The sequence below is a fragment of the Hyperoodon ampullatus genome, assembly GCF_949752795.1.
Source record: "Hyperoodon ampullatus genome assembly, chromosome: X".
Taxonomy (NCBI): Eukaryota; Metazoa; Chordata; class Mammalia; order Artiodactyla; family Ziphiidae; genus Hyperoodon; species Hyperoodon ampullatus.
This window is the reverse complement of record NC_136913.1, coordinates 95,433,281-95,459,499: the sequence shown is the minus strand read 5'-3', so window position 1 is coordinate 95,459,499 and position 26,219 is coordinate 95,433,281. Positions and strand designations below refer to the sequence as shown.

At 39.2% G+C, this 26,219-nt stretch overlaps 1 protein-coding gene across 2 annotated transcripts in view; it reads right to left on the bottom strand.

Annotated features, from left to right (window-relative positions):
- TMEM164 (transmembrane protein 164) overlaps window positions 1-26,219 on the bottom strand; it is a gene marked incomplete at both ends in the record, with an annotated part of 162,329 nt that overhangs the window by 74,845 nt on the left and 61,265 nt on the right. Inside the window, one exon of one of the 2 annotated variants that reach the window (XM_079727482.1) lies at window positions 11,376-11,425. The exons of the other annotated variant lie outside the window; for it this stretch is intronic. Within the exon in view, the coding sequence (XP_079583608.1) occupies window positions 11,376-11,425 (50 nt within the window). The remainder of the gene's footprint in view (window positions 1-11,375; window positions 11,426-26,219) is intronic. 2 annotated transcript variants of the gene reach the window in all.

The window sequence follows — 26,219 nt, the reverse complement described above, 5'->3', positions numbered from 1 at the left end:
TGAGAAAAAAACAACCTGGGGCCAATTCGTGCAGCAGAAACCTGAAACAAGATAGTAAAACACTGAGACCTTACACCACTGTCAGCCTCATGGCTTAGCAATGGAGAGTTCATCTAGTAACCAGCAAACTGGACAGCCGTGCCTCCACTACAGGGCTACTGTTTGCAAGGGAAACCAACAACTCCCAAAGCTCGTCTATATCCGTTTGGAGACTCCTCCCATAAAGCAAAAAGGGTGAAGTGATGGCTTTGGTACTGTCACACTGCATTCTGGGAGTGGGAGACTTCACAAGTAAAACTCAGGGACCAATGCATGTTGGAGGCTGTAGTTTTTCACATACTTTATATGTTCAGCGTGTCAGAGAATCTAGTAGTAGGACTAAGTGATTCCATATGCGTCTAGCAGAACCTACCAGATGAAGCCGCTAGACACTGGGAAATGGGTTGGAAGCTCTGTGCATCAACCTGGCCACCAGGAGTGGAGCTGAGAAGGGGTTCTAACCAATACCAAAGAGAATATGAGGATACTCAAATGAAATCCACATGCCCTGTGTCTTTAACAAAGAATAAATAAATCTTCCTTCTAATATGCATAAACATACCCCTAAAGACAGCATGCTTCCTATGAAAACCTCTAGCAGCAGAAGGGAAATGCATATCATTCTGAAGACTTGGAGGAAGCACAAAAGTCTACATTTAGTGTCTGAACCAGAAGAAATATTTTAGAAAATGGCATCTCAAGAGAACACAAGAAAACGTGGACTCTGTGAAACAGGTATAGAAAGCCACTGGAATAAAAACATATTGAGAAGGAAAGACACCAAACTGGAGTGAAGAGAAAGCTCAGCAAACCAAGGAAGAATTACAAAGAAATATTGTAGCAGCAGAATCAAATTTCACATTGGAGATGGCAAAGAGAAGAATCTATCAAATTCATAGTATGGTGGTCAAATCTGAACCTCTTCCAAGTCTGCAGAGAAAAAGGAAAGCTGACCTTAGAAATCCAACAAAGGTTGTTATTAGGAAATCTATTAATGTAATGCACCAAATGGGGAGGTCAAAGGAGAAAACCCAAATGAACCTCTCAATAGATTCTCAAAAAGCATTAGCTAAACTCAGCAACTATTCCTGATTTTAAAAGGGGGGGTTGATAATTTACTACCTAAAGCAATCTACAGATTCAATGCAAGCCCTATCAAAGTACCACTGGCATTTTTCACAGAACTAGAACAAAAAATTCACAATTTGTATGGAAACACAAAAGACCCCGAATAGCCAAAGCAATCTTGAGAACGAAAAACGGAGCTGGAGGAATCAGGCTCCTGGACTTCAGACTATACTACAAAGCTACAGTAATCAAGACAGTATGCTACTGGCACAAAAACAGAAATATAGATCAATGGAACAGGATAGAAAGCCCAGAGATAAACCCATGCACAAATGGTCACCTTATTTTTGATAAAGGAAGCAAGAATATACAATGAAGAAAAGATAGCCTCTTCAATAAGGGGTGCTGGGAAAACTGGACAGGAACATGTAAAAGAATGAAATTAGAACACTCCCTAACACCATACACAAAAATAAACTCAAAATGGATTAAAGACCTAAATGTAAGGCCAGACACTATCAAACTCTTAGAGGACAACATAGGCAGAACACTCTATGACATAAATCACAGCAAGATCCTTTTTGACCCACCTCCTAGAGAAATGGAAATAAAGACAAAAATAAACACATGGGACCTAATGAAACTTAAAAGCTTTTGCACAGCAAAGGAAACCATAAACAAGACCAAAAGACAACCCTCAGAATGGGAAAAAATATTTGCAAATGAAGCAACTGACAAAGGATTAATCTCCAAAATTTATAAGCAGCTCATGCAGCTCAATAACAAAAAAACAAACAACCCAATCCAAAAATGGGCAGAAGACCTAAATAGACATTTCTCCACAGAAGATATACAGACTGCCAACAAACACATGAAAGGATGCTCAACATCTTTACTAATTAGAGAAATGCAAATCAAAACTACAATGAGATATCATCTCACACCAGTCAGAATGGCCATCATCAAAAAATCTAGAAACAATAAATGCTGGAGAGGGTGTGGAAAAAAGGGAACACTCTTGCACTGCTGGTGGGAATGTGAATTGGTACAGCCACTATGGAGAACGGTATGGAGGTTCCTTAAAAAACTACAAATAGAACTACCATATGACCCTGCAATCCCACTACTGGGCATATACCCTGAGAAAACCATAATTCAAAAAGAGACATGTACCAAAATGTTCATAGCAGCCCTATTTACAATAGCCCGGAGATGGAAACAACCTAAGTGTCCATCATCGGATGAATGGGTAAAGAAGATGTGGCACATACATACAATGGAATATTACTCAGCCATAAAAAGAAATGAAATTGAACTATTTGTAATGAGGTGGATGGACCTAGAGTCTGTCATACAGAGTGAAGTAAGTCAGAAAGAGAAAGACAAATACTGTATGCTGACACATATATATGGAATTTAAGAAAAAAAAAGGTCATGAAGAACATAGGGGTAAGACAGGAATAAAGACACAGACCTACTAGAGAATGGACTTGAGGATATGGGGAGGGGGAAGGGTAAGCTGTGACAAAGTGAAAGAGCGGCATGGACATATATACACTACCAAACGTAAGGTAGATAGCTAGTGGGAAGCAGCCACATAGCACAGGGAGATCAGCTCGGTGCTTTGTGACCGCCTGGAGGGGTGGGATAGGGAGGGTGGGAGGGAGACGCAAAAGGGAGGGGATATGGGAACATATGTATACATATAACTGATTAAATTTGTGATAAAGCAAAAAAAAAAAAAAAAATAAAAGCCAGCAATATTTCTTTGGGAAAAAAAAAAAAAAAAAAAAAAAAAAAAAAAAAGAATAAATTCTTTAACATTATAAAGGATGTTTAATCTTAACCAACAACCAACATGAGAGTCAACAGAGAAAACACTAGGAACATTTACACTAAAATCAGAAACAAGGCAAGAATTCCTGCCAGTACTACTATTATTTAACATTGTCCTGGAAGTTCTAGCTAATACAATCAGACTTGAAAAAAGTTTTGCTCTTTGAAGGGAGATAAAGTTATCATATGAGAGTTGATACTATTAATTTCCAAAATAATCCAAGTGAAGCAACTGAAAAACTACTAGAAGAGTTAAGCATGGTGGCCAAATATAAAATAAACATATAAAAAAATCAAAATCGTTCCTATGTACCAGTAATAATTAATTTGAAAATACAATAAATAAATGATGCCATAAACTACAAACTGTCCAGGAATGACGTTGATGAGAAATCTGCGGGATACACAATCCACACACACCCCCTAGAATAAATTAAGAAATCTACCATATGTCTTTTCCTGGATAGAGAGACTCACTATGGTAATGACATTAATGAAATTTTAGATTTAAAGTAATTCCAATCAAAATAACAGTATTTGAAGGAAGAGTCTGACAAAAACATTTTAAGTTCATTTGGAAGGAAAAAAATGGTTTGGACTACCTACGAAAAAAAGTGTGAGTAAAGGAACAGTCTGGGAAGAATGGTGAAGAGAAATCTGGCCTGCTGGCTGTTACAAATACAAGAGTCTGAAATTGGTGGCAAATTCAACAGAGACATCGATGGGATAGTATAACAAGCCACCCAAATAAACCCTAGTGTTGAGGAGGAAGAAATTTTCCTCTGCCCTTCTAGGTTCTTCTGGCTGGTCTAAGAATTCAACTGACGTGAGACAGACTAACAGAAAATCATACGGAAGTTTAATAACATGTATACATGGGAGAGAGTCAGGAGAACTGAGTAACTTGCCAAAATGGCTGGAACCCTCAGCTTAAATACCATCTGCAGCTAAAGACAAAAGAGGATGTGGAGAGTAGATACTTGGGACTTCAAAGTTGAGGAGGGTAAGATGGGAAAACAAATGTTTGGCAAACAAATGTTTGCTGGGCCATGCAGAGACAATAGGACACAGAGAGGACTCTGATCTCTAGAGTCTGCCTAGAGCTTCCCCTGCCACACCTAGCCTATACTCGGCAGACAACTCTGGTGATAGCTTGGTTTCAGAAATAGGCCCTTTATCTAAATTCTTTAGGCAGCTAACGGGGAGGTAAAAAGAAAGATTTCCTGAGTCTTCTGTTCCTTAAAAATAATCAGCCGAAATTAATCCTCATGCCAAAGAGACACATTTTGGGGGTGGCAAATTTTGCTCCCCTATGCTAGCATATATAAGAATTTATGCTGGATAAAAATGTGACAGCAATAATCACAGGGAAATAGTTAATCAACAAACACTGCTCAAATAAATGACAATTCAGGGAAAAATGTTATATCCCTACCTCATACTATATACAAAATGAATTTCAGATAAACTGACAGCTAAATATTTACAAAACATTAAAAAACTAGATTGTCTATCTTATCTTAGAATGCTAAAAGTCTTCAAGCACAAAAGCACTTGAAGAAATCACCATGGTCTGTAGGTGGTGCAGAAACCAATCACCATGACCAATAAAAATGTAAAATATACATCAAAAGCATCATCAACGAGTTAGAAGGCAGTCTGGGAAAAACATTTACTACAAAGGTGATAAAGGATTAATATTCTTTATATGGGGACAACTCATGCAGATCATCAAGAGGAGAAACACTTTTACATAAAAAAACTGAGAACACAAATGTGACAATTCACAAATTAAAATATATAATGAGTAATAAAGCATAGTATGCATACATTTGGAATTTTCTATAATGAAATTTGAAGGGAAAAAAAAAACTGAGGAAAAGGGCAAGGAGAAAGCAAAAGAAAAGCAACCAGTGAGATGTGGCAGGGAGCTGGGGAGTACCTGCCCTCTTTCCTTTCCCTTGGGTTGCAAAAGGGAATGTTATTTATTAAGAATCCAAGAGGCAGGCTGGTTCATATTATGTGACGGGGTATTTTCCCTAAAGGTAACTGAGACAGGTACCTTTTTTGAAATTAGTAGCAGGACAACAAGCACAGAATGTTCTCTTAAGGATATATTGGTTTTACTCAAACCTGAGTGACAGAAAGAATTCTGTGGCTTGGATACTGAAGATGGTAGATAGCTCTTCAGATGAGAACCACTCAAAACAGCCAAATGAATAAAAAGGAAATGGCTCAGACTCAGAGACACCCAACAACACTGCCTGTACAGACACAACACAACGAGCAAGTCTGGTGCTGCTATATGAGCATCCACAGCACGAAGGAGCCAGGAACAGGAGAGGGGGATAAGAGTCTAAAGGCTGCCAGGCCGGAATTCTAGGAGTTGGAGGTCAAAAGAGCACCATGCCCAAGTTGCTGCAGTGGTGGACCAGGTAGAAACCCCTTCCAATCTTAGCTCCACGTTCTAGATGCATGCCTTTCCTCTAGGCAGCCAGTTACAGCAGCAGACTTAGCAAGTCACATGTCAACTGTGGGCCACATAAATGAAGCACTCTGGGATCCAGCCAGAACACTGGGGAACCCTCATTCCCAACTGTCAAGTGCAGCGTGGGAACCCTGTGGACAGTCCCACCCCTTCCCCACCCTAAAGAGAACTGCCAGCCCTTGCCCAGCCATGGCGCACCATAGTCCTTTCCTGCAGTGACTGGGCATCCCTCCATGAAGAGCATGCCAGCCCCTGCTTAGCTGGGAAGCAGACAAACTCATATGTGGCTGGCACAGCAAAGGGCCGAAAGAAAAAACAAGAGGTGGGTAAGACAGCGCTAGTCAATGAACCCACAGCAGTGCCTGTCTGTGTACACTGAAATTTATGAAATTTTAAATAGGATGTTGTCATGGTTTTTAACCCTTTCAATAGTACCAAGAAGAGCCAAAAATATTCACTTCAGCGACATAAGGCAATGATTAGGAGCACTGGCTCTGTAGTCAGAGAGACATTGGATCAAATCCCACCTATACCACTTACATGCCACTTAAATCACATAAACTTTCAGAGCCTGTTATCTTGATCTAACTGAGGATACTATCTGTACCTCCCACATAGGTTTGCTGGAAGGATTAAATTAGATGATTCATGTTAAATGTTTCCCGCCTTGACTAGACACACAGTAAACCTGATTATGAGCATTAGCAGGAAAAGGAAGAAAGCCAATCCTGACTCTGCCACTGTGTAATTTTAGCTAAGTTATTTAAAATCTCTTGTCCCCAACTGCTTTATCTGTCGTGTGGATATAATGTATTCCTTATCTCATAACATTATTTGAAGGATTAGATAAGATCTTTTAAGACAAAGTACTTTGAAAACAGTAAACAGAGCTATACTAATATAACATGGAGTAATTCTTTTAAGAGCTGTCTACTTTTTAAAACACTGATTTTCAATTACATTTTTATTTTTAAAAAGGCAATCCCATAGGTGACATACTGTATGATTCCATTTATATTGACATTCTTGAAATGACAAATTTATAGACGTGGAGAACAGATGAGTTGCCAGGGGTCAGGGACAGGGCACAGGTGGTAGGGTAGTGGATGTGGCTTTAAAAGGGCAACAGGAGAGATCCTCATGGTGATGAAACTATTCTTTGTCTTGACTGTACGGCTGTGATATCATACCACAGTTTTGCAGTAGTTTACAACTGGAGGAAACTAGTTAAAGGGTACATGGGATCTCTGTGTTTTTCTTACAAGTGTTTCTAAATTATAATGATATATTTATTATATAATATTTTATATTTATCTCAAAATACAAAATTTAATTGAAAAAATTTGTAGACAATGTGAGTTCATGATAAAATGGGGGAAAACCTGGGATATCAAGTGAACAAAGTAGAATAGAAAACTATAATTAAAGAAGACAAAAAGTAAAGAAATAAATTATATAAATCTTGAGAGATTAGGAAAAAACAGGAAAAGGAAATCAATAAAGATAAAAAGTTGAAAATTAAGTGTATATATATACACACACACACACACAAATAAAATAAGGTAAAAAGGATAAATATATCCAAAACCAGGTTCTATAAAACAACCAAAAATAGATAAAAGTGCTTACTAACCTGACTAAAATATAAAATATAAGAGACAGAACACAAAACCAGACAAGGTTAAGCCCAAGAAAGAAAACATGACTACAATGAGGAGATGGTTTTTTAAAATTATAAAATAAGAGGGTAGCATATGCTCAATTAAATTCATGGCAACATTTTTGAAAACTTAAAAGAAATAGATATCTTCCTAGCAAAATACAAATGACCAAAACTGACCCAAAAAGATTTGAATAGATGAATTACCATATAAAACCTTGGAAAGGTAATTAAGGATCTACCAACTGAAAAAGACATTGAGACTTCATATTTGGGCTTCACAGTTGAGTTTTATCTGACCTTAAAAAACACACACACACAATTTCTAAGGATAGTTAAAGTATTCCAGGCCAGAGAATAAGAAGGAAAATTCTGCAGTTCATTTTACATAATTTACATAATTTTAATCCTTAAACTTGATGAAAAGAATCCAGTAAAAAATGACTCCAGGGACTTCCCTGGTGGTGCAGTGGTTAAGAATCCACCTGGCAATGCAGGGGACATGGGTTCAATCCCTGGTCTGGGAAAATCCCACATGCCGCGGAGCAACTAAGCCTGCACACCACAACTACTGAAGCCTGTGCACCTAGAGCCCGTGCTCCGCAACAAGAGAAGCCACCACAACGAGAAGCCCGCACACCGCAACAAAGAGTAGCCCCCGTTGGCCACAACTAGAGAAAGTGCACATGCAGAACGAAGACCCAACGCAGCCAAAAATTTAAAAAAATAAATAAAATAAAATTTTAAAAAATGACTCCAATCTCACTTATCAATACTAAGGCCAGGTTCTAAATAAAAGACTGACAAATAGAATCCAACAATATATTACAAATAGTAATATTATTACATTATTTCAGCAATATAAGAGTAGTTCAAAACCAGAAAATCTAATGGCATAATTCACTATATCAAAAACTTAAATTAAAAAAAGGATCAAAAACATTGAAAAAGCATTTGATAAAATACAGAACCATTTCCGTTTAAAATATCTCCAAGTAAATGTGGAAACTATTTAAATATAATAGACTATTTGACAAATACCAACAGCAAATATGGAGAAACACGATTTCTATTTGAAATTAGTTATAGACAGAGTGGCCCACCAGCATCATTTTTATTTAACATTGTCTTTGAGTTTCTAGCAAAAACAGAAGAAAATGAAATAAATGATATAACCATTGGAAAGAAAAGATAAAACTAAAATAAAAGTTACCAGAACTAACAAAACAATTAGGTAAGATAGCTAGATATAAAAACTATTTTTAAAATTAATAACCTTTTTCTATTCAAGCAAGAGGCATTTAGGAATGGAAAGGAGGATAGTATTCCACTCATAACAAACAAAAAAGTTCTTAATTCTTTAAGAATAAATGTATCAAGAAAGGCATAAAACAAGATCTGAGCAGATGGAAAGAAATGCCATTTCTTAGACAAAAAGAGCTATAGGTTTTAAAAAATCAATTCTTACAAAACTGAAATATAAATTTAATGCAATTCTAATTAGAATCCCAATAGGGTGGGGTTGGGAGGACTGAATAAGTGATACTAAAATGTGTAGAAAAGAAAAAATACCAAAGAATAGCCAAGAAAAATATTATTTAATCTAATGTAATCCAATCAACATGATTTAGGTACACAAATAAACACACAGATGAAACAGAACAGAGAATCCATAAATGGATCCTCGTATATAAAAAGTTTGATGACAAAGATAGCAGTTCAGTTCACAGGGGAGAGTAAGGATTATTTAACACATTATGCTACTGTCACTGGTTATCCATCTTTGAGAAAACAGTCTTAACAAAGACTGGGAACCCAGAAGCTATAAGAAAATAATCATATTTGGATATGAAAAAATTATGTGGAAATATATACCATCAGTAAAGTCAATCCATACAGATTTGGGAAAGATATCTATAATAAAGATGGTAGACCAAGGGCCAATATCCAAAATATACGAAGAGGCCTTACAGGTTAAGAAAAATATAAATAACCCTTAGGAAATGGGCAGATAATATGAACAGATAATTCAAAGAGAAAATCCAATTGGACCAAAAGAGAGAGAGAGAGAGAGAGAGAGAGAGAGAGAGAGAGAGACAAAACCAAAATGCATTAGTAGCCAAGGAAATACATCCATTAAGTTGTCAGAATTATAAAAGAACCATAAAACCTTATGCTGGCAGGGATGTGAAACAAACAATAATCTCATATGTTACATATAAAAGGGAAAAGTGAATTATAACAGCCTGTTTTTGTAAATCAATATGGTAACAAATATTTATTTATATATAAACACTTGTGTCTGTGTGTATAAATTGAAAGCACCAGTATATAAGGGCATAAGCACAATGATGTTTAATTCAGCATTGACTGTAGTGGCCAAAATCTGGAAAGAATGTAAATGTTCATTAGTAGGGGAATAGCTAAATAAGTTGTGCATCCATGAAATATTTTCCAGTTTTTTAAAAGAATAAGAGCCATACCAAGAGGCTTTGATAGATTTTCATGAGATGAAAAAAGTAGGATGTGTTAAAGTATATACAGAATTCTATTTTTGTAAAACAATTAACAAGGGGCTTCCCTGGTGGCGCAGTGGTTGAGAGTCCGCCTGCCAATGCAGGGGACACGGGTTCGTGCCCCGGTCCGGGAAGATCCCACATGCCGCGGAGCGGCTGAGCCCATGAGCCATGGCCGCTGAGCCTGTGTGTCCGGAGGCTGTGCTCCGCAACGGGAGAGGCCCGCGTACCGCCAAAAAAAAAAAAACCAATTAACAAAAACAACAGAACATTCCAAAACCTGTGTGTGTGTGTGTGTGTGTGTGTGTGTGTGTGTCTGTGTGTGTGTATACCTGTGAGCATGGAGAAAAATATGGAAGGATACATACTGGTTTGGTAATATACAGGGATGATGTGGAAAGGTAGAGGCAAGGGACAAACTAAACAGGGAAAAGGACAGGGTAAAAGACCACTATAAAAAAATAAATCCAGCAGCTATATTTATGTATTTTATATGTACAAACACACATAAATTGAATTAAATTTAGAAAAGATACAGTAAAAAAAAAACCTAAATGTGGTCTCTGCTTGTTAAAATTTAAAAAAAAGCAAAAAAGAAAGGAAATAACCAAAATAATCTCTTGGTAGGATTAGGGGTGGTGTTTATTTTCTTCTTTATGTTTCTGCATTTTCTATAATGAGAACTGTTACTCTCATAATAATGAAATAAAACCAATAAATGTTACTTTTAAAACATTACACTGAAAAATTGAGCCCATTTTGGGAAATCAAGGGGGGAAAACAGGGTTAAATACACCTTCCGCTTAGGAGCTGTCCAAGTAAGAGCTTATGAAATCAGGATCCATTACCCCTCATCTACCAGAAAGTTATTCACCCTAGGCAAGAGACTAAGTGGCTATTCCAAGGAGCTATCTGAAGCAGCAAATAGGGTATATTTCCCCCTACCTAACACTTTAAAGACTTAACTAAATCAGAAAGCCATTTACTCCACTCTCAATGATCTAAGGATCTGCTGGACTCTACTTTTTGCCCCCTCTCTCTGGCTTGCAGCCATTTCCCTGCTCAGAAACAGCTCCAAAATGGGGGCCAGAGAAGGGGGAAAGAGACAAAATTAATTGGGTCGATTTAGCTTCTCATTAGCAACTCTAATAAAAGGTTGATAAATGAGATGGTCACAACTCGTGGTTAAAATGAGGCTTCTGGGACTCTTGAGAATTTCATTTAAGCAAACTTGCCTTCAGACAAACATGATTTGCCTGCAATACACTTTAATGGATCTGATGCTTTCTATTTTAAAGAAAGTCAGGACTTGTAATAAGGCGATATTTTTCTCTCCTCACTTTAATTTGCACTTTAACAACAAAAAACCCCCCATAAAAACACAAAGTCCTTCAAAGTATCCTCAGTGGAACAGCAGGACCACAGTACAAAGATTCGCTAAAGGAGGGGACCTGTCTGGCCCCCAGCAAACTCAAGAGAAACTTTACGAGGTCGGCTAACTTCCAAGGGGGAATGTCTTGGCCATAAAACACCACCACAAAGAATCGCTAAAAAGGATCTGTCAGGGCTTGACAAAAGCACAAAGGTCAAATCTCCACATACAACATTTGACTGTTTCATTGGACCCTTGAAGACTTTTGTCCCTTGGGAAGCCCAGACACAAAGCATTGCAGGTTCAAGGTGGTCACAAGCAATGTGTTCATCATCCTTTGTTATCAAACAGACAAAGCAGTTCAGCAATGGCAACAGAAAAACAATCTCCCCTTACTTGAAGACGACGACAGCTCCCGGACACGGAGGGCAGGCCAGGAGAAAGATCTGCAATGGCAAAAAAATTAAGTATGGTTATCAAGAGAAATGCTGGACACAGTGAGACAGTGTATTTTAATAATAATAATAATAATAATAATAATAATAATAATAATTAATAACCAAACTCTTACACAGAAAATGTAACATAAAAGACTTTAAAAGACAAGCAAGTGGTGTTCCAAACATGTTTGCATTTGCACATGCATCTATGTGTGCCTGTCTGTTCCGGCTGTGTGTGTGTGATGGGGAAGGGGTAGGTCGGGGAGAGAGGGAAAGAGACGGATGAAAAGTGGAAGAAGTAATTGGTGGAGGGGTAGGAGATGGGGAGAGCTTTTCTTAAGCCATTTCAGCCTCTAAAGCACTTCCTCTTAACCTCTAGAAGACTCAATTTTTCAGTCCTTCAAGTTCAGCATGACACGAGTAGCCAGTATGACAGGTTTTTAACTTAGGACAAGGAAAAATGGATTCTGAGATAGGACAGAGACACAAATGCCATCTGGTTTGCCTCCCATGGGGGAAGGTGGGTTGATCAATACCTAGCTTTGCCAGATTTAGAAAGAAAAATACAGGATGCCAAGTTAAATTTGAATTTCAAATAAACAATGAACAATGTTTTAGTATAAGTATATCCTTAATAGTGTATGGAACGTACATACACTAGAACATTATTCATTGTTTATCTGAAATTCAAATTTAACTGGACAGCTTGTATTTTATCTGGCAATCCTATCAATATTGCCACCCCCCAGGCTCTTAACCTCCCTTTGATTTTGAAGAGGAGCAGAATTTGCTACCCGAAGTTTGTTTTTTTGGCATAAGGATTACTTTAGGCTGATTGTTTTTAAGAAACAACAGACATAGGAAAAGCTCTGAAAACTGTGTAGAAGTTACCCTTCTGTAAGAGACATCTACATTTATAAGGAAAATCTCCATTTGTTAAGGTGTCTCCCTCTAGGAAAAGAAGGAAGACTCTAAATCTCTAGAAACTCTCAACAATGGAGAAGGCAAGGACCTAAATCTGCCTAACAACCTTACCCTTGTTCACTGTGCTTTTCCTGGTCACCTCCAGGAAATGGCCTTCTCCTCCACCCCTACCCACCAACCGACACTCAACATCTTTCTTTTATCTTTGGCTGGAGATGGTATTTAAGGTGGTGGCTTGGGCCATTTCAGGGAGTTAGTCACTTTTCCTGGGTCTCCCTCATGTATACAGGAGGTATACATGTTTTTAAACTTCCATTGTTTTTCTTCTATTATTATTATTTTCCTCCCTCACATTTGATCAGTTTGTTTCGAAGCATGACTAAGTGGGTCCCCTTCTAGTCTCTCTGCTCAAACCAAACAAAAAGAACCTGGTCCTTCTAAGAGACCATCAGTTCCATGCTACTTGGTTTGAACTAGGCCTGGGTTACAGCCTTCAAAAACCTACAGCCGTGGCAGTCTGACTGCACCAAAGCACTGGTTCTCAAGAGGGACAAGGAAAGCCCTGCAGAGCACTTATAAAATGTGCAAATTCCTGGGCTCCCCCCATTAGGAATGCTGATTCCAGAAGTTCGGGGTTCCAGGAATCTGAGCATTTTAACAAATGCCCCAGGAGATTCAAACACTCCAGGCAGCCAGATGTGCTGAAGGTTTGATCAAAGACATTCAGCAAAAAAAAAAAACAAACAAACAAACAAAAAAAAAAACAGACAGCAGGAGAAGGATTGACAAAAGAATGAAACTCATGTTTATGGAGTTACTTTACCTACAGTGACTTAATGGTGAGGATTTACAAAATCATTGATATGTGTCCCTCTCTTGTGGTGAGCATTTATGAGCAGACATTATTTGCATTATGGGCTAGTTTGGCTTTGTCATGAGTATATTCTTTATATTCTGTCCTTCAGTTCTCTCAGAATCTACACTTAAGAGAGAAGGGTACTATAAGGAAAATCACTATAAGTAGAGACACCTGCTTGAATCCCTGCCACGAAGAAGAGAAAGAATGGAAAAGAAAAAGGGTCTTGAAAGGAACACGGCCAGGAGTCCATTACCCACACAATACTTCATCAGAGAACCCCGCCAAGAAAATATCCATCGAGAAAATGCCTTTCCCCTGTGGATCAATTTGATTAAAACTGCAAAACCAATGACAATTGCAGGTCCACAATCCCTTATCTGCAATCGCCAAATCCAAAAAGCTCTAAAAACCAAAAGTCTCTCTTTTTTTTTCAAAACTAATTTGGTAGCAGATATGACTTGAACTGAGCTGAGGCTACTTACAGACTTTCTTTATTCCATTTATGGTGAGTATTCACACATTTTCCACAAAAAGAATGTATTTTGAATACGGGGTGCTGTCCCAGACCCCACTGCGAGTGTCTGTAAAACACGTTCACTGGGGTTTCCCTGGTGGTGCAGTGGTTGAGAATCTGCCTGCCAGTGCAGGGGATGCAGGTTTAAGCCCTGGTCCAGGAAGGTCCCACATGCCACGGAGCAACTAAGCCCATGCGCCACAACTACTGAGCCTGAGCTGTACAGCCCACGAGCCACAAGCACAGAGCCCGCATGCCACAACTATTGAAGCCCACGCACCTAGAGCCCGAGCTCCTCAACAAGTGAAGCCACCGCAATGAGAAGCCCGTGCACCGCAACAAAGAATAGCCCCCGCTCGCCACAACTAGAGAAAAGAAAGCCTACACGCAGCAACGAAGACTCAACGCAGCCAAAAAAAAAAAAAAAAAAAACAAAACACGTTCACTGTATTGCCTTTCTAAAATCCAAAAAATTTAGACTTATGAAATACATCTGACCTTAATGGTTTGGGACAAGGATTGTCAACTTGGAATTTCAATCATCCAGACATGAACTTAACCCCACTCCTCAACCCCACGTGTCAGGAGCAGTCCAAGAAAGAAACAAAGCTGGTATTCTTTACCACTGACCCAGCAGTAGAGTTACTCACCTTAGGCAAGGGACCAAGTTGGAGGCTGTACATAGTTACCCAGCATCAGGCCCATCAAAGGCTACATTCAGAAGCTACAGTATATAGAAAGCAGACAGGGGCCCCTAATCACCTTGGAAAGAATACTTCTGGAGTCACCTAAGAGCCATGCCAGCAGTCTTCCTGAGCTTCTGGAATACCCTAGATACTTCCAACATGTGAAAACAGAGAAGCAAAAATGCAACACTGGGCCCCACTGTTCACTCTTACTTTTCTATACCCACAGCCAAGAGGAGATAAGCATATTCTTGGGGGCTGATTTCCCTGTAACTGCTCCATTTGGCTGGTTCTGATCCATGACAGCCCTATGCCAGAGGCCCAGAAACCTACTGAAGAAAGCAAGCCTCCAGTCCCAACTCACTCATGCATCTGATTTCTCTTCAAGTAGCTCTGCTAGTCTTGACTGTAACTGAGTTTTCCAACAGTTACTTTCCTGCGGCCATGTCATTTCCAATCAGCACGTTGGCCTTCCTTGTCTTGCCTGTCTATTCCCAACACCAGGATAGAGGCTATCTTTTTCAAGCAACCTTTAAAGCAGATACATGTAGACACATCAAAAAATGAGATTTGAAAAATAATCCCAGGGACTTCCCTAGTGGCGCAGTGGTTAAGAATCCGCCTGCCACAGTGGTTAAGAATCTGCCTGCCAATGCAGGGGACACGGGTTCGAGCCCTGGTCCCAGAAGATCCCACATGCCACGGAGCAACTATGCCCGTGCGCCACAACTACTGAGCCTGCGCTCTAGAGCCCACGAGCCACAACTACTGAAGCCCGCGTGCCACAACTACTGCAGCCTGAGCGCCTAGAGCCCATGCTCCACAAGAAGAGAAGCCACCACAATGAGAAGCCCACGCACCACAACGAAGAGTAGCCCCCGCTCACCGCAACCAGAGAAAGCCCACATGCAGCAACGAAGACCCAACGCAGCCAAAAATTAAAAATTAATTAATTAATTAATTAATTTAAAAAAAGAATCTGCCCGCCAATGCAGGAGACACGGGTTCGAGCCCTGGTCCAGGAAGATCCCACATGCTGCAAAGCAACTAAGCCCATGCACCACAACTACTCAGCCTGTGTACCACAACTACTGAAGCCCGCGCGCCTAGAGCCTGTGCTCTGCAACGACAAGCCACCGCAATGAGAAGCCCGCGCACCACAATAAAGAGTAGCCCCAGCTCACCACAACTAGAGAAAGCCCGCACTCAGCAACGAAGACCCAACACAGCCCAAAATAAACAAAATTTTTAAAAAAAAAATTTTTTTTTAGTTTATATGAAAAAAGATCCCAACTCCATCCTATTCCTTTTCCAGTAAACTCACAGTCTCCTCTGGCAACTTCATAGATTTATGACACTAAACCTCTCTGCTTTGTCATGCTGGAGCCACATCCATAATCACCATTAACCAAAGGAGAGGAGTGAAGATAACATGTTAATTCAGAGGCCCAAAGGCCCCCAGCCTTGGCCCCAATACGTCTGCTCTCTTCTTTGATTGGCTGCCAACTGCCTCCAAATTTTGTTGGCGTTTGTTTCAGCCTAGCAGACGGAAAGCTAAACTATCCCTTAAGCTGCAAATAGGGTGGGAAGAGAGGACACTTGGAAGTACAAACAAGGATGGCAGGAAGATGAGAAGGCATCTGAGCACATCCCAGCACCGACTTGGCACTTTGTGTTCATGTTGCCATCTGCCCAGCTAGGCACCTGAAGAAAAGGACGTGGGCACGGAGCACACAGAGAAATGCTACAAAGCACTTCCACTTACCCATCGCCTGGGAGGTAAGCAGGGTGTTGCTATGAAATCCCATTTTACAGATGGAGAAACCCAGGAGGAAGGTTCTGACAAGGTTTCTGGCAAGAACCCAGGTCCCGTAACTCCCGGATCAACACACTTTCCACCTCACACCTGACATGGTCCCAGCCTCATGGGGGCTTCTCTTCTTTAGACTCTAGCCCTGCCCCTTGACCCCCCCAACAGAACACATGGTGCCACTGCAGGAGCCCCACACCTGTACCACCACACAAAAATCTACTCCTCACAAGGCGAGACATCTCAAAACACAAACCTGCCCGGGCAGCAAATTGTATTTACGCAGATGGATTTCAGAGTCCAGCGGTCTCTAAAGACAGGGTCATCTTAGCTCCAACCTGCTTCATTCCCAGATCTGCTGGGTGCTGGCAGTTCCTGAATCCTTACAAAACTGGACTCTTGTTTGGCTGGTTTTTCCTGGAAAAAACCTTCAGGTTCCATTCAAAAACCACTCTCTCAGCTTCCCCAGGAGACAGTGGCTCTCTAGCATCTTGCCCACAAACTCAAAAATTCAGGTTTTTCCTAAGCACCTAATCTAGGCACCAGCAGCTGTTCCAGTTCATCCTCTACCTCTGAACCACTCTGGTTCCAGGTTCCCACCTTCCCTACCCAAGCTCTCGGCATCACTTGACCCACTCCTGTTCCTGTTTCTGTTCCACAGTCATATCAGCCCCAAGTTCATTGGCATCAATATCCAGCTCCCTGTCAAATTCTGCTCTACCCAAACATTAGATTCAGTAAACCCCCATGATCATAACGCGGAAAGAAGATAATTTTTGTTCACAGGAGGAAGCGGTAACACTATGAGAAATGTAGTTGGGAAGGACGGCCAGTCATCAAGACCATCCTAATTGAGGGGCTAGCCAGGTTAAACAGTGAAGAGGGATGGGAAAACGAAATGAAAGGGAAAGCGAGTGAGAGAGGGACAGGAGAGTTGTGTTTGGCCTGCAACGCAATCTTCCGAGGCCCAGCCCTTGCAGCTCCAGTTCTCCTGGCTCCACCGCCTATGAGGGCACCCGACTATTTGGGGGTTCCTAAAGAAGAGTGCTTACAAACATTACCCACCATAGCAAAGATCCATTCCTTGGGCTGCCCAAAGTCTTTCCTAGGCTCTGTTCACCAATGTTTATACTCTCGGGTCCTCATTTTCTCTCTCCCTGGACCACTGAAATAATGTTCACTGGCCTCTTGCCTCCAGACACATTGCTGCAAGAGGGATCTATCTAAAATGCAGCTCTGATCTACCCTTTAAAATCCCTTAATGGCTGGCCAGTAACTACAGGAAAAGCTCAAGTTCCTTAGCATGGCAGGCAAGGCTTTCTCTACTCCGGACCCTGTGGATCTCTCCAGCGTGGTGGCCTCATGCATTGTCCCAAACTGTATCCTGAAATACTCCATGTCATAAACATGCTTCTACAACCTCATTTTCTAATAGCTTCATTTTATTCAATTATATGGATATGCAACAATTTACTCAACCAATCTCCTCCTGTCACACATGTAAGTTATGTCTAAATTTTCAGATCCTTCTCTATTTAGCCTCCATTTGTAGAATAAGAATTTCTAGGTCTTCAAAGGGAATATACATTTTAAGGCTTTTAACCGATAATTCTAAACTGCCTTCCAGAAAATGTCTTTGAATTTATACTCCCGCCAGCAACATATGAGAATGTGTTTCTGCTACAGCCTGGCCAATAGGTCATTATCACTTTTTAAAAGGCAAAACGCTGAAGGGGAGCAGAATTTGCCACCCCCAAATATGTCTCTTTGGCATAAGGACTATTTTGAGCTGGTTTAAAACAACAACAACAAAAAGCAGATACAGGAGAAGCCCTGAAAATCAAGTATACAAGACTCTTTCTGTAAGAGACATTTACATTTATAAAGGAAATCTCTATTTGTAAGGGTGTCTCTCACTCTGTAGAAGAGAAGGATGACTCTGAATCTCTAGAAACTCTTATCAATAGAAAAGGCAGCAACTTAAACCTGCATAACAACCTTACCCTTGTTTACTGTGCTTTTCCTGGTCACCTTCAGGAACTGGCTCCCTCCACCCTTTTGTCTTTAGCTGCAGTTGATATTTGAGGTGGTGGCTTGGGCCCTTTGACAGAGTTACTCAGTTTTCCTGGGTCTCTCCCATGAACACAGGAGGTATACAAGTTATTAAATGTCTGTTTGTTTTCCTCTTGTTATTCTGTCTTTTATTACAGGGGGATCTCAGCCACGAATTTAGAAGGGTAGAAGGAAAATTAATTTTCCTCCACTACAACACACACACACACACTCTTTATTGCTTTAATTTGCATGTCTCAGATTGCCAGAAATATTAAACTATTTTCTAACATGTTTTTTGGCCAGCCATATTTCTTCTTTGGGGATGTGACCATCTGTGGCCTTGCCTATTTTTCAACTAGTATGTTCTTTTTCTTATTGGGTTATAAGAGCTATTTACATTTTAATGACATTGAATACAGACTATTTGACATTTACTGCAAATATTTTTCCCATGTTGCCATTGTAGTAGCTCTGGTTATGGTAGTTTCGTATGGAAATTTTTATATCTTTATGTAATCAGATATACTCGTTATTCCCTTGATGGCTTCTATCTTTGATGCCATGCTTTGAGTCTTTTACAACCCTGGGACTAAAAAAAGAGTACCCGATTGTTTTCATAATATTTTAAAATTTTAAATCTCCAAATCAAGAAATTGTATCACTGCTAATCCTAGTCACTCTTCCATGAGAATGGCCTTCTCATCTTTCTTCTTTTAGCTACCTCTTTTTTACCCTTCAAATAACAAAAGAAAGCATCATTTCCTCGATCCTCCCATTAATTCCTTCTGTTTACCTCTTTCTGAGAAATTACCATTTTTGTCAGTATAAGGAGCTGACAAAGAGCCTTCTCTCAAGAATTTAGACAAAAGGGAAATTGGAGTACCTACTAACAAACTCTCAGGCTTCAAAAATCAACACAGATAGATTTAAAAGATTGCAAATTCATTTTAAAGCCAGAATGTTCCCAGACTTGAAAGACCACGTTGTAACCTGTTTGAATTATACCCAAAGAAAGAACGGGGTTGGCCAACAAATGAGGTATAGAAAAAGGAGAGTCACAAAGGCATATATACTTGGCAATGTCCACATCCAAGCACTATCCAGGGACCAGAGAACCTTAGCTTAAAAACATCAAGCTTTCTGGTCCCATTGCCAAATTCATCCCTATTAAGAGAGTGGAAGCAGGATAGGGAGCGTTGCTAAGTGGTTAAGATTATGGGCTTTAGAGTTAAGACAGACTTGGGTCCACATGCTGGCTCTGCCACTCACCAGCACTGTAACCTTGGACAAGAGACTGGAGGAATTTTCATCTCTAAAATAGGGATAAAAATAGCACCTATGTCTCACGAGGTTTTGGAGAGGATCAAATGAGATAAAGCAAGCAACGCACTTGGCACAATGTCTAGCACATAGCTAGCACTCAATACATAGTAGCTATAATTATTCTGATCTCAAAAGAAAATCCATCCCTACTGTGAGCTGCATCAGCAAGAGCTTAGATTAAACTTCCAGTTCATCTAACTACACTTGTTCTATTTCCATGCTTGTACTATAATGTGCTAATATATTACTTGGCTTCCCTTGTCCAGCTGCCTACAAGGAGAGAATCCTTAAACACTCGAGGCTCAGTTTCCTCGTCTGTCAGATGAGAATTACATTAGTACTATCTCATAGGGTAGAGGTGAAGATTAAAGCACTTAGTTTGAAGCACTTAGTTCAGTGCCTGGCACATTGTAAGGAATAAAATAAGTATGAGCTATTGATAGCATCATCCTTCTTGGATGCCCTTTCTGTTCTCTGCTCACTGCAAATTCCATCCAGGCCCATAGCAAGTTCTAGTTCCCGCACAAAGCCTTCTCCAATAACTCCAGATAACACCTCTTTTTCCCCAATGGCCTATACAACTCATTAGGTACTTAGATTTTATTTAATTGGGGATATTAAGTGGCTCCCTATGGCTGCACACAGTGCTATCCAGAGCTAGGATCTGATTATCAATTGTTCCCTCCTGGCGAATTTTAAATTGGCACTGGTGAGTCACTGAACAAAGTCCAAAGTCATCTGTCGGGTAATTAAGGCTCTAGACAATGTGGCCCTCAGCTGCCTTGCCAGTTTTATTTCCCACTATGCCTCAGGTTTTCACCCTGAACCTCAGTTTCTACATTCTAAAACAGAAAATAATAATAGTGCTTGCCTCCAACATCTTAAACTCAACTGTTGTTTGATGAAGATAACAAATGCTTTCTGGATATTTCCATCTGTATGTTATACAGGTATCTCATGCCTACCATGCCTAAATCTGAACTTGCCGTCTTCTTTCCCTAAACTCTTCCCTCGCTTAACTGCTCCCGCAAAAAAATGGGAGAGAAGGGACAGCTCTTCCAACAATAGAATTCCCACTGATAAAGGCAGAAGGCATGAGGGAAGCAAAATTAACATTAGGCAAACACTGCAGCAATAATTGTAGGCAAGAACCATTGACAGATGCTGATTAGTAGTGAAAGAAGATCATTTTTGTACGGAAAGTACTTGTTAATTACAAAGGGAAAATAGTAACTTTATGGTGGAAAAATCTGGCAAATGACCAAGGTTAACATCACCAGAAATAACATATATCATCATGTACCCCCTGATATGATACACCAAGAAGGGGAGAACATCACTTCTGTGGTATTTTTGCCAAAATTACTCAAATCTAATCATGAAAAAAAAATCAAGTTAAGTCCAAATAAGGAACACTTTACAAAGTAACTGACAAGTACTCTTCAATACTGACAAGGTAATAAAAGAGACTAAGGAATTGTCATGGATGGAGGAGACTAAGAAGACCTAACAACCAAATGCAATGTGGGATCCTGGACTGGATCCTGGAACAGACAAAGGACGTGTGTGGAAAAACTGGTGAAATCGGAATAAAGTCTATAGTTTAGTTCAAGCACCAATGCTAATTTCTCAGTTTTCAGGATTTCACCATAGTTATACAAGATGTTAACACTAGGGGAAGGTGACGGAAGGGTATATAGAAATTCTCTGTAGTATCTTTACAACTCTTCTATAAATTGAAAATCATTTTAACATACAAAGTTTTTGCAAACTACTACGTATAAAATAGATAAACAACAAGGTCCTACTGTATAGCACAGGGAATTATATTCAACACCTTGTAATAACCTATAATGGAAAAGAATCTGAATATATATATATATATATATATATATATATATATATATATATATACGCGTGAATCACTTTGTTGTACAACTCAAACTAACAAAACATTGCAAATCAACTACACTTCAATAAAAAAATTTTAATAAAATAAAATACAAAGTTCTAAAAAACAGCACTGTTATCCAATCAATTAGCCTATCTTCAAGCCTCAGAGCTATCTTTGATGCCACCCCTCTTTCTCAGGCCCCATATGTAGGTCAGTCCCCAAGTCCTGTCATCTTGACATTTAAACTTTTCGTATATCTCAAATCCACCCTCATTATCTTTTCCTAGTTCACTCCCTCTCATTTTCTTCAACTACTATAACAGATTCCAATCTGATCTCAAGGCCTCCAGTGTCTTCCCTTCTTCACTCTAGTTCATACAGTACTGCCAGGTTCCTCTTCTTAAAACAGATCTCTGATCATGTTATACAACTCACAAATTCTGGACGATAGATTCAACACAATCTCTATCAAAATCCAACTGATGAGGACTTCCCAGGTGGCACAGTGGTTAAGAATCCGCCTGCCAATGCAGGGGACAGGGGTTTGAGCCATGGTCCGGGAAGATCCCACATGCCGCGGAGCAACTAAGCCCGTGCGCCACAACTACTTAAGCCCGTGCGCCTAGAGCCCGTGCTCTGCAACAAGAGAAGCCACTGAAATGAGAAGCCCATGCACCGCAACGAAGAGTAGCCCCCACTTGCCACAACTAGAGAAAGCCTGCACACAGCAACAAAGACCCAATGTACACATAAATAAATAAATAATTTTAAAAAATCCAACAGATGTCTTTATACAAACTGGCAAGCTAATAATTCTAAAGTTCATATGGATTTGCAAGGTACCCCAAAGAGCCAGAAAAATCTTGAAAAGAAGAATAAGTAGGAAGATCCACACTGCCACATTTCAAAACTTACTACAAAGCAACACTAATAAAGATAAAGTGGTGCTGGTATAAGTATAGGCATATGGGCTAATGGAAAGAATTCGAAGTACAAAAATAAACCCTCCCAACTGATTTTCAACAAGGGGAGCAAGACCATTCAAAGAAAAAAAGTTTCTTCAACAGTGTGTCGCCTCGTAGAGAGCCTCATCCACCAGAGGGCAGACAGCAGAAGGAAGAAGAACTACAATCCTGCAGCCTGAGGAACGAAAACCACATTCACAGAAAGATAGACAAAATGAAAAGGTAGATGACAATGTCTCAGATGAAGGAACAAGATAAAACCCCAGAAAAACAACTAAATGAAGTGGAGATAGGTAACCATCCAAAAAAATAATTCAGAAATAATGACAGTGAAGATGATCCAGGCCCTTGGAAAAAGAATGGAAGCAAAGATGGAGAAGATGCAAGAAATATTTAACAAAGATCTAGAAGAATTAAAAAACAACAAACAGAGATGAACAATACAATAACTAAAATTAAAAATACATTAGAAGGAATCAATAGCAGTATAACTGAGGCAGAAGAACAGATAAGTGACCTGGAAGACAGAATGGTGGAAACCACAGCCGCGGAACAGAATAAAGAAAAAAGAATGAAAAGAAATGAAGACAGCCTAACAGACCTCTGGGACAACATTAAACGCACCAACATTCGCATTATATGGGTCTGAGAAGGAGAAGAGAAACAGAAAGGACCCGAGAAAATATTTGAAGAGATTATAGTCCGAAACTTCCTTAACATGGGAAAGGAAATAGCCACCCAAGTCCAGGAAGCACAGAGAGTCACAGGCAGGATAAACCCAAGGAGAAACATGCTGAGGCACATAGTAATCAAGCTGACAGAAATTAAAGACAAAGAAAAATTATTAAAAGCAACAGGGAAAAACAACAAATAACATACAAGGGAACTCCCATAAGGTTAACAGCAGATTTCTCAGCAGAAACTCTGCAAGCCAGAAGGGAGTAGCATGATATATTTAAAGTGATGAAAGGGAAGAACCTACAACCAAGATTACTCTACCCGACAAAGATCTCATTCAGAGTCGATGGAGAAATCAAAAGCTTTACAGACAAGCAGAACCTAAGAGAATTCAGCACCACCTAACCAGCTCTATAACAGATGCTAAAGGAACTTCTCTCAGTGGGAAACACAAGAGAAGAAAAGGCCCTAAAAAAACAAACCCAAAACAATTAAGAAAATGGTAATAGGAACTACATATTGATAATTACCTTAAATGTGAATGGATTAAACGCTCCAACCAAGAGGCAGAGACTGGCTGAATGGATACAAAAACAAGACCCATATATATGCTGTCTACAAGAGACCCACTTCAGACCTAGGGACACATAAAGACTGAAAGTAAGGGGATGGGAAAAGATATTCCATGCAAATGGAAATCAAAAGAAAGCTGAAGTAGCAATACTCATATCAGATAAAACAGACTTTAAAATAAAGAATGTTACAAGAGACAAGGAAGGATACTACATAATGATCAAGGGATAAATCCAAGAAGTTATAACAATCATAAATATATATGCACCCAACACAGGAGCACCTCAATACATAAGGCAACAGCTATAAAAGACGAAATCAACAGTAACACAATAATAATGGAGGACTTTAACACCTCACTTATACCAATGGACAGATCATCCAGACAGAAAATTAATAAGGAAAAACAACCATTAAATGACACAATATATCTCACATATTTAATTGATATTTATAGGACATCCATCTGAAAACAGCAGATTACACTTTCTTCTCAAGTGTGCATGGAACATTCTCCAGGATAGATCACATCTTGGGTCACAAATCAAGCCTCGGTAAACATAAGAAAATTGAAATCATAACAAGAATCTTTTCTGACCAGAACGCTATGAGATTAGACATAAATTATAGGAAAAAAATGTAAAAAACACAAACACATGGAGGTTAAACAATACGTTACTAAATAACCAAGAGATCAATGCAGAAATCGAAGAGGAAATGAAGAAATACCTAGAGAAAATGACAATGAAAACACGACGATCCAAAACCTATGGGATGCAGCAAAAGCAGTTCTAAGAGGGAAGTTTCTAGCAATACAGTCCAACTTAAAGAAACAGGAAAAATCTCAAATAAACAATCTAAACTTACACCTAAAGGAGCCAGAGAAAGAAGAACACACAAAACCCAAAGTTAGCAGAAGGAAAGAAATCATAAAGATCAGAGCAGAAATAAATAGAAACAAAGAAAACAATAGCAAAGATCAATAAAAATAAAATCTGGTTCTTTGAGAAGATAAACAAAATTGATAAACCTTCAGCCAGACTCATCAAGAAAAAGAGGGAGAGGACTCAGATCAATAAAATTAGAAATGAAAAAGGAGAAGTTACAACAGATACCGCAGAAATACAAAGCATCATAAGCGACTACTACAAGGAACTCTATGCCAATAAAATGGACAACCTGGAAGAAATGGACAAATTCTTAGAAAGGTATAACCTTCCAAGACTGAACCAGGAAGAAATAGAAAATATGAACAGATCAATCACAAGTAATGAAATTAAAACTGTGATTAGAAATCTTCCAACAAACAAAAGTCCAGGACCAGATGGCTTCACAGGTGAATTCCATCAAACATTTAGAGAAGAGCTAATACCCATCCTTCTCAAACTCTTCCAAAATATTGTGGAGGAAGGAACACTCCCAAACTCATTCTATGAGGCCACCATCACCCTGATACCAAAACCAGACAAAGATACTACAAAAAAAGAAAATGACATACCAATATCACTGGTGAATACTGATGCAAAAATCCTCAACAAAATACTAGCAAACAGAATCCAACAACACATTAAAAGGATCATACACCATGATCAAGTGGGATTTATCCCAGGAATGCAAGGATTCTTCAATATATGCAAATCAATCAATGTGATACACCATATTAACAAATTGAAGAATAAAAACCATATGATCATCTCAATAGGTACAGAAAAAGCTTTGGACAAAATTCAACACCCATTTATGACAAAAACTCTCCAGAAAGTGGGCACAGAGGGAACCTACCTCAACATAATAAAGGCCATATACGACAAACCCACAGTAAACATCATTCTCAATGGTGAAAAACTGAAAGCATTTCCCCTAAGATGAGGAACTAGACAAGGATGCCCACTCTCGCCACTTTATTCAACATACTTTTGGAAGTCCTAGCCACGGCAACCAGAGGAGAGAAAGAAATAAAATGAATCCAAATTGGAAAAGAAGTAAAACTATCACTGTTTGCAGATGACATGATACTATACATAGATAATCCTAAAGATGCTAAAAGAAAACTACTGGAGCTAATAAATGAATTTGGTAAAGCTGCAGGACACAAAATTAATGCACAGAAATCTGTGGCATTCCTATAAACTAACAATGAAAAATCAGAAAGAGAAATTAAGGAAACAATCCCATTCACCACTGCAACAAAAAGAATAAAATACCTAGGAATAAACCTATGTAAGGAGGTACAAGACCTCTACTCAGAAAACTATAAGACACTGATGAAAGAAATCAAAGGTGACACAAACAGATGGAGAGATATACCATGTTCTTGGATTGGAAGAATCAATATTGTGAAAATGACTATGCTACCCAAAGCAGTCTACAGATTCAATGAAATCCCTATCAAATTACCAATGGCATTTTTTACAGAACTAGAATAAAAAATCTTAAAACTTGTATGGCGACACAAAAGACCCTGAATAGCCAAAGGAATCTTGAGAATAAAACAAAACAAAAACAAAAAACAGAGCTGG